Raw genomic sequence first — 10,572 nt, forward strand, 5'->3', positions numbered from 1 at the left:
GTTAATTTAATCAATATGATGTGTCCCACAGGGTGTCATATTAGACAGGTTTATTTAATGAATATGATGTGTCCCACAGGGTGTCGTATTAGACAGGTTAATTTAATCAATGTGTCCCACAGGGTGTCAAATTAGACAGGTTAATCTAATCAATATGATGTGTCCCACAGGGTGTCATATTAGACAGGTTAATTTAATCAATATGATGTGTCCCACAGGGTGTCGTATTAGACAGGTTAATTTAATCAATACGATGTGTCCCACAGGGTGTCGTATTAGACAAGTTGATCTGACAAATATGTTGTGTTCTGATTAGGTTCCACAAATTGTCAGGAGTATTCATGTGTGATATCTAGTGATGAAATTAACAGAAGAGAACATTGTGCTGTGACAGGTGATATTTGATTACACTGTGCTTTGTTCTTTGATAATGTTTACTAGATATCTACTCACCCTTTGGAGGTAGTACCAGGGTCGCGCTGGTAGTTCTTAAACCTGCGTGGACGGTACCCTCTCATCCTGGCCATGTACTTTTTACGGTAGGTTTGGTAGTAAGGGTTGAAGTAGTAGTAACTCTGGCCACAGGACACTTCTTCCTCCCATAGTAGAATGGTCAGGAGTAACACCAGCAGGTGAAACACTCTCATCCTGTAATAGAATCATACAGGTAAGTCATACAAGTGTAACACTCTCATCATGTAATGAAATCATACAGGTAAGTCATACAGGTGTAACACTCTCATCATGTAATGTTATCATACAGGTGAAACACTCTCAACCTGTAATGTAATCATACCGGTAAGTCATACAAGTGTATAACACTCTCAACCTGTAATAGAATCATACAGGTCAGTCATACAGGTGTAACACTCTCATCCTGTAATGTAATCATACAGATAAGTCATACAAGTGTATAACACTCTCAACCTGTAATAGAATCATACAGGTCAGTCATACAGGTGCAACACTCTCATCATGCAATGTAATCATACAGCTAATTCATACAAGTGTAACACTCTCATCCTGTAATGTAATCATACAGATAAGTCATACAGGTGTTACACTCTCATCCTGTAATTATATCATACAGGTGTAACACTTTCATCCTGTAATTATATCATACAGGTAAGTCATACAAGTGTAACACTCTTATCATGTTATGTAATAGCATACAGGTAAGTCATACAGGTATTACACTTTCATCATTTAATGTAATCATAAAGGTAAGCCATACAGGTTTAACACTAATCCTGTAAGTATATCATACATGTAAATCATACAGGTGTTACACTCTCATCCTGTAATTATATCATACAGGTAAGTCATACAAGTGTAACACTCTTATCATGTAATGTAATATCATACAGGTAAGTCATATAGGTATTACACTTTCATCATGTAATGTAATTATAAAGGTAAGTCATACAGGTGTAACAATCTCATCCTGTAATGTTATCATACAGGTCAGTCATACAGGTGTAACACTCTCATCCTGTAATGTTATCATAAAGGTAAGCCATACAGGTTTAACACTAATCCTGTAATTATATCATACATGTAAGTCATACAGGTATAACACTCTCATCCTGTAATTATACCATACAGGTAAGTCATACAGGTGTAACACTCTCAACCTGTAAGTATATCAAACAGGTAAGTCATACAGGTGTAACACTCTCATCTTGTAATTACATCATACAGGTGTAACACTCTCATCCTGTAATGTAATCATACAGGTCAGTCATACAAGTGGCACACTCTCATCATGCAATGTAATCATACAGGTAAGTCATACAGGTGTAACACTCTCAACCTGTAATGTAATCATACAGGTTAGTCATGGAGGTATAACACTCTCATCATGTTATGTAATCATACAGGTCAGTCATACAGGTATACCACTCTCATCCTGTAATTGTATCATACACGTAAGCCATACAGGTTTAACACTCTCATCTTGTAATTACATCATACAGGTGTAACACTCTCATCCTGTAATCATATCATACATGTAAGTCATACAGGTGTTAAACTTTCATCTTCTTATGTAATCATACAGGTCAGTCATACAGGTGTAGCACTCTCATCCTGTAATGTTATCATACAGGTAAGTCATACAAGTGTAACACTCTCATCTCGTAATTACATTATACAGGTGTGACACTTTCATCCTGTAATTATATCATACAGGTAAGTCATACAGGTATAACACTCTCATCCTATAATGGAATCATACAGGTAAGTCATACAGGTGTAACACTCTCATCCTGTCATTTCTGTATAATGTACCTGTATGCTTAACTTGTAATTACAGGTAATTTATAAATGTGTAATAACACAATCCTTTAATTTTATATAAGTCATACAGGTACCTGTACATCCTACATGTAAGTCATACAGGTGTTACATCCTCATCCTGTCCATACAGGTGTTACATCCTCATCCTGTCCATACAGGTGTTACATCCTCATCCTGTCCATACAGGTGTTACAAATTATTCTGTCATAACTGGCGCAACAGGTGTAACAATTTTCTTTAACACAAAAACTTTTTGTTTTACTTGTGTGCAAAAATATAATGTTGCTTCCTTAATTTCAAACTTCCTTGGCACAGTTTATATATCTCTGCCTAAAGATTTTGGCTGATGTTAAAATGTAAAGTGCTTGCCATATTTACCTGTTAACCCTAATAGGACCATTAATATCAATCACAGAATTCTCAAAGCCCACTTCACTAGTACTATAATGCTGCCTCCTTGTAGAGCAGAACAGATATAACACTTCCCCTTTAGAATTGTACAGCTACAAATGCCAAAACCTTTTGTTTGTAGATAATTCGGAGCAATCAAATGATGGCATTTGAAAAGCCATCAATTAAAATGGTGGAAAAGTTCTCCACCTTAAAATTTTGGATATTGAAACGAATGTTAACATCTGTAAGGATATTTCTGTTGAGGGGAGCGATAACATTACTGTCACCACGACAAACTGATAATGACCTTGTGTTATGACTATAGGGTTGTCCTGACGTTAACCCAATGCAGTTCATCACAGCTTCTAAATGTTGTGTTGCCAGGGCGTTTTACGACTGTATGGGGAAAGGCTCATAATGTAAATTGGGAAAAATCATTGACATTTTGTCTGTCAATTGGGAAAATTAATTGAGGTAACTGCTTGGTATTTCAGTGTATAAATGCAAACATGCAACACTCAGGTTTACCACTTGTTACTCTTTAATCATATTCAAAGAGCCATTTTCATGGCTTTCTTAAGATCATTTCATTCCAAAACATCCTCTTAAAGACTAAAATGATATCATTTATCAAAAATTATTTCATTTCAGATGCTAGATGTTGCATTGTCTTACTGAGAAATTAAAAAAGAAAATGAGGGAAATTTTGGAGAAAAAACCCATCAGGAATTTCGGCCCCCAAAGGCCCAAGAAAAAGCCCTGGTTGCCACTAATATTGTTCACTTCTGTCTGTGTTTTGTTAAGGGCTTTATATTCTCATCTTAATGTAATTATCACATCATTTTGACTTGAATTGGTAGGACTATAGACTAGGCAATATTAACCTTGATTATCTTTTAATAAGTCATACCACTAGAGGAAAAAGTTCATTAATTAATTATAATATATAAAACTTCAATATTATAGTTAAGAAGCTTTGAGTATACAAGGTTTCACTGAAATGCTACTCTTTTGCAGGTTAACTTCCCAGCATACTGATACCAATTCATGTACCTGGGTAGACAAAAGCAGTAATATGAATATTCTACAAAGAGCCATGCTGCCTATCACTAAAATCTCCATTTATAGACTAGTTTATGACAGAGCAGGCTATTGTTTCTGTTATGTGTTGAACTGATCTTTGACAAAGTTTTGAAAATTTATGTCTGCCTCGTCGAAAAAGGATGTTGAAAAGTTGAGTTTTTTTGTCAGGAAGTATAAAACAATCTCAAAAAGTTTGAATTCTAACTTTCTATGTTATAAATCAAGCTACTTTATATTTAGATTTCATTTTATTCCATATTTACTAAAAACAATTTTGCATCTCCATCGGTAAAAACTTTCCTTTGACAATCTTTTATTTAGTGACATTAACCTTTGGTCTTCATGCAGCCTCTACATCTTAATTGGTTTTTCCTTTTGTATTGATTAATATAAGATATGTAAAAAGATTGGAGATGATCAATTCATAATTCTGCGTTTCAAAAATTTCGACAATTTACATGTATTAACAAAGTGAAAAATTTCAAAAACTTGAACCAAGTGAACCACATGACTGGTGACCTTGACCTTTTGACCCCTAATACTCGCCTGCCTATTCCTAAAGTCTGGGTTAAATATCTGTTTAAAAAGCAGGTTGGATAATGTTTCCTTGATGAATTTTAGAGATTGAGGAAAAAAAAATTCAAATGTTTCACTTTGTTAAAGATGCATGGACAGATGAAACAAATATTTTATGCCAGGGTACCATGACGCAGGAATTGATCGTATTACATCAGAATTGATTTAAGTTTTGATGTCGTACCTGCTTCTAACAGAACTAATTCAATTCTTACCTTATCTCTAACCCCGATAAACTATCAGATCATGGTACATCAAGTTTATCAGGGATTTCACTCCTGTACAAGTAATGAAGCGGTCTGCCTTAAAATATCAAAACTAAATTATAAGCATGTTTAGCTTCACGAAAATTTGATATAAAAATTCTCATCACAGATTTATCAAAAGAATTCTTTTTACTTTAAACCACAAGTTTTGTGCTTAAAAATCATCATAGAAACAAAACGTTATTTGAATGTATATATACTTAATAATTCAAAAGCAAGTTTTAAAATATGAAGTAGTGGTTTACAGTATTAACCTAACAAAGCTAGAGTGATTGAATCTAGATATTAATTTCTATAAGCAGATAAGGATTTATTTGAAAGCATGTATATATTGCTTTAAATATGCTTGGTTTGACTAACTAAATTATTCAAATCAAATATCTTTAACATCTCAGAAAGTCCTTGATAACCTGCAAAATATGAAGTCTGAAGAATGGGGATTCCATCTTGTATTGCGTCCCTTAGCCTGTGGTCCCGGGCCTCAAATCTGACAGGTATAGCCAGATTTATATCTAATAGGTGATCACCTTATGACCAACAGTTACAGAACTTGTTTCTCATTACAAAAGTTGAAAAAGAAAATTATTAAAAAATACTCTTGAGGTACAACAAGCAAATAAAACTCACAATGATCATAAACTTTAGGGATTTTTTTCTCTCTGAACAGACTTCAATAATCACTAATAAAACAGTTTTTGTCTGACAGGTGGTTACCTTTTGACCAACAGTTGCAGATCTTGTTTCTCATATTTCAAAAATTGTTAAGAAAAAACAAACCACTTTTATTCTTTATAACCATCTAATATCTGTCACAATGATAAAGGTTTTTTTTTTTCATCTTTGAACAGTGTTGAAGGTTTGTTTCCTGAGCCATTATCTCTAATTCAACTGTTAATCAGATGATAACATAAACTAAACTACATATACATAGACAGAAATGTTGTTTATGTAAAAACATGATATTAACCATACCATGATATTAAGCAGTGTTATATTAAGTGGAATCTACTCTTACTGAAATCCTATTGATAATCTGGTTTAGCTAAATGATGAAATTCCCTTTAGAAAATTGAAATAAATTTTTTCTATTTACAACTGCTATAAATTCAGGTATCCTGATAAAAGTTCTTTAAATTACGTGATCTCAACAGTAACCCTTATTTTCTTCAAGGCTCACAAAGAGGCTGTCTGACAGTAGACTGCATGGTCCAGGTTTAGTACATTGCGGATGGCACAGACTCATGGCTTTTTCCATACATAGATATAAGATTTTTTCATGATTAAACTTTTAACTTACTTAACTCATTCACCCCTGAAGACACATTTGAACTCTTCCAATGCAAATGTTGGAATAGTTCAATCTGAAATTTCAGGGGTGAATGAGTTAATAATGCTTATCAGTGAGGTAGGCAACTACTCGAACATTCACAGACAACTGTACTGGGCTGCTTAATATTGATAACACCTGACTAGCAACACATCTTTATGTATCTTTAGTCTCCTTGACGGGTAAAAAATGGATAAAGAAATTTGTATGCATCATTAGGAACAGCTTCTTTGATGTTGACCGATTAATTACAGTATGTAACGCTTTCTCGTAGGATCTTCTAAGTTTTGTACTATGCAAGAACAGTGTAGAGATTATACAATTTACAGATAATCCCAAAAAAAATTGTTATACACATTTTTGCTTATCCAACAGTTTTAAAGTACAATTACAATAATTACTGCCTGTCTGTGAGATAAACCTTTTCATTAAATTGTTTCAGGTTAGGCACAGCTATAAGATATCCAGATAATATGTCAATTTTCTGTATAAAAAAAAAAAAAAAAAAAAAAAAAAAAAAAAAAAAAAAAAAAAAAAAAATCTTCGCTATCTTCAAAAAGATTCTCAAGTAAAACTTTGAGAAATTTCTTCCCTAGCTAACCTGAAAATGAAAGCGATAGGCAAACATCCCAAAGTTCTTGTCGTATATAAAAATATATATATTTAGATGAATCAACATTTTGCATATGAATTCACAATGGTATTGGTTTTGAAGTATTTGAAATCATCTTTTGCACAACTCAAAGGTCACTGTCAACATTACAGCAAAGCATTGATCATGCATTACAATAAGGTAATTTTCAAGGTCACTCCAATTAAATAGTCGTGTTTATTACAAAAAGCTCATTTTAAGTTCACAGCAAATAATATTGCACAAAGATCACTTAAAAGGTCAAAGTAGTAACTGTCTGTTCAAATAAAGGTCATTATCAAGGTCAACGCAAATTATTTGGAACATAGATCATTGTCAAGGTCTCAGCAGTGACTGTCTGTTCATTAAAGGTCATTTTCAAGGTCACAGTAGTAACTGTCTGTTCATTAAAGGTCATTTTCAAGGTCACAGTAGTAATTATTCCCCGACTCTCTATTCTGTTGCACTCTTACTGTTGCATGCGCGACAATCATGCGCAGACAATTTCCCCGTCGACGGCACCACTCAAGCGTCTTTTTGATACAGATTTGTTTGTTGTCGTCTGGTGAAAATGGCGAATAACGGCAGATTAGAGAATGTTTCCATACAGTCATTCATCCTAACTCGCATAATTCAGGACGTTACTTAAATAAACAAGAGGCCCATGGGCCTTAACGGTCACCTGATATATTTATACAGAGAGTTGATTTCATTTTTAACATGAATAGATGTTACCTAATACTGATAATGCTAACCCAAATTGAATTACTTCCAATGGAAATTAAACAAATGTTGGTCCAAAATGTGATTTCCCTATATAAACTATAGTAAAGTTTACCCCCTCCCCAGGGGAAAACGTGAGACCCAAGGGTCAAGAAATTCAGAATTTCGGTAAAGCACCTTAAGACCCTTCCATCTATGAAGAGTATTTGATTCTACCATATCTGGGTCTTGAAAAGAAGATTTTTGAAATTTTAGTCAATTCGACCCTTTTTGGCCCCGCCCCTCAGGCCCCTGGGGGCGTTGGACTAAACCGGCAACCATTTTTGTTGACCTTTGTCCATGGAAGGTCCCTGCAAAATTTCATTGAAATTGGTTCAGGGGTTTTGGAGAGGAAGTCAAAAATGTAAATTGTTTACGGACGCACGACGGACGACGGACGACGACGGACAAAAGGCGATCGCAATAGGTCACTTGAGACTTTGTCTCAGGTGACCTAAAAATCAGGTAATAAATCATTTGTTTCATTGGTACTGGGGGAACAGTAAAATCCTTGACCCTCGGTAGCAGGGAAGACCTAAGGAACTGTTGCCCTCAGGTCAATGATTTGACTGTTCCCCCAGTACCAATGAAACAATTGACTATACTGTCTGTTCAAACAAATATCATTGTCAAGGTCACAATAGGGACTGTCTGTTCATTTAAGGTCATTTGCAAGGTCACAGTAGTAACTGTCTGTTCATTAAAGGTCATTTTTAAGGTCACAGCAGTGACTGTCTGTTCAAACAAAGGTCATTGTCAAGGTGACAGCAAATCATATGACAAAGGTCATTGTCAAGGTCATAACAAATCATGACACAAAGATCACTGTCAAGGTCACAGTAGTGACCATCTGTTCAAACAAAGATCATTGTCAAGGTCACTAAATTGACTTCTTGTACAAAGTCAGCTTGAAGATGTCATGTGTCAAGCATGAGTTTAGATATGATGTAACTGATTTTTGGTAAATTCTTTCCAACAAACTCACAATAAAAAATATTCCAGAAAGTAAACCCTAAATTAATGGCTTTGTCTGGTATTGTATAAACTGCTTGTGTTCACATTGACCACACAAGTTTCATGAGGTGGTATCTGTATTGAAGCATTCAGAAACCCCAACATACATACCAGTCAGCACACAATTTCCTCCATTTCCAATTTAAATATTTTTTTCCTAATTGAAATAATTTTCAACACCTGAAATATCTCTGTGAATGTTACATTAAAAAGACATTTGGACATTTGAAAGGCTCATGTAAAAATTTGTTTCAAGTAACTAAAATATCAAAGAATTTTAGCCTCCAGGCAGACATTTGGTATCAAAAATGAACAAAAGGCTATAATTTCACTGTAAACACTCAGTTAAAAATCAACAACCTGAAACTTTTATTTATATGGAAGGAATAATAGCATTAAGTTTTATCGATGTATTTTCAGAGCAGGGGAGTAAAAAACAAGGAAAAGTTAACGGATGGATAAAATAAACAAGCGAGTCATGGTTTACCAGAATAATGACATGCCATCAGCCCAGAATATACCAAAACATTCTCATGTAAAATCACCTGGCATGTTTGTTTCTAAAAAAGTTTTTTTGAAAAAATGGGACATGAGTTCTGGATTTTTTTTTATTTTTTTCTTCTAAATTTCAGGGAACTACCTTTGAGGCTAGCAAGTAAGACTGGAATGAATGGTAGCTACTATTGCATTACCTGCAAAGAAGCCTCTGATAGTTTTAATTGCTGTGACACATACACATGTAGGCCCCCCAAACTGTGATACATTGTACATATCTCACTTGTACCTCTAGATTATAGCATCGTACACAAGTTACCTGTCATGTCAAAAAATCGTCTGTCACTAACGACCCTCACACCTGTCCGGTAGGTACACCCGATACAGTTTGGGGGAACCTAACTTCTGTTCAGTACAATACAGCAGCTTGCCTCCTTTTGATTCAGAATCTTGTCAACATCATGCTTCACTTGCTAAACAGCTAGCATTAATGTCTCGGTTTACTCCCGGATAATGGTCTAGCTCATCCCCGAAATACCATCAGACTAACACCCATTGCTACTCCATTCAAGCAAGAGCCTAATGGAAATAGATCTCGCTGCCTCTCGTCTATTAAAAAAAATGTGCCATTTTATCACGATGAAATCCTGTCTTCAAAATGCTTCTTGTAAAACTTTTAATCAACAGCTAGAATCAATTACAACATTTTCAAACGTCATAAATCACGTTGGGTCTCTACAGGAAAAATAGAAGGTGTTGCAACTTGTGTGAAGTGAATACAGTCAGACTTCAACGTTTCTAATCTTGTAGGAAGATCTGGAAAAATTTGAAACATTGGAACTTCGACTCACGAATATTGAACATCAAGATCCTTTAAATATGACGGAATGTGTTTTTTTATATATGTGAAGAAACACAGGCTAAGACATTTAATTTTTTAAATGTAAATATTGGATTTCCTATCAAATTCAACATTTCTTTTTTAATAAAATTTCCGAAGCCTGTACAAAATAAACACAGGACGTTTAATGGTCTAGTACAGGTGAATAGTTCACATTGATCATTAGTTGTAATTTTCAATGTTTTCATAATGAATCAGCCAGTTGATCATATTTCAAAACAGCGTGCAATTCTACTCATAAAAGTTTGATTCAGGAAAAAAAATATTAGTTGTGTCATATAAGTAAAAGTTTTGAAATTTGCTGTAAAGTTCGACACATAGAGAAACTTGAAACTTCAAAGACTGATTTATGGAAGTTTTTGACTGTCTATGGGAAAGGGTATATATACTAGTTTCTTTTGAAACAACAATCCTAGATGATGAATGTCCTTTTCCAATAGGTTGTCAACTGACATGACAAATTATGACAGGCGCTTATTCAGACACACACACACCAATGACTTGACCATACTACGTCAAACTGCTTCAAAACACTTCTCCAACAAGGCTATCTTTCATTTTCATTTTAGAAGTGACTTTTCCCATGATGCTTCATAGTTTTTGACATTCATTTTAATCAAATATTGTTAAACTATGCAACTCATCTGTGGAGATCATCGTAAATATGACTTTATATGCTGTGAATGCATAAAACCACAGACATTCTTTGTAAATTCTGATACCTGTGTGGTCAAACAATCTATCTAAAGTTATGATACCTGTGTGGTCAAACAATCTATCTAAAGTTATGATACCTGTGTGGTCAAACAATCTATCTAAAGTTATG

The 10,572-nt window shown here is 34.4% G+C and overlaps 1 protein-coding gene across 1 annotated transcript in view; it reads right to left on the reverse strand.

Moving 5' to 3' along the window:
• LOC110440383 (periostin-like) overlaps positions 1-2,729 on the reverse strand; it is a 30,961-nt gene extending 28,232 nt beyond the window's left edge. The window contains exons 1-2 of the mRNA XM_021483441.1: positions 2,677-2,729; positions 454-648 (exon numbers count right to left, since the gene is read on the reverse strand). Coding sequence (XP_021339116.1) covers positions 454-647 — 194 coding nt within the window. The 5' untranslated portion in view covers position 648; positions 2,677-2,729. The remainder of the gene's footprint in view (positions 1-453; positions 649-2,676) is intronic.
• Between the last annotated feature and the right edge of the window lie 7,843 nt (positions 2,730-10,572).

Source organism: Mizuhopecten yessoensis, unplaced genomic scaffold, assembly GCF_002113885.1.
Source record: "Mizuhopecten yessoensis strain PY_sf001 unplaced genomic scaffold, ASM211388v2 scaffold11179, whole genome shotgun sequence".
Taxonomy (NCBI): domain Eukaryota; kingdom Metazoa; phylum Mollusca; class Bivalvia; order Pectinida; family Pectinidae; genus Mizuhopecten; species Mizuhopecten yessoensis.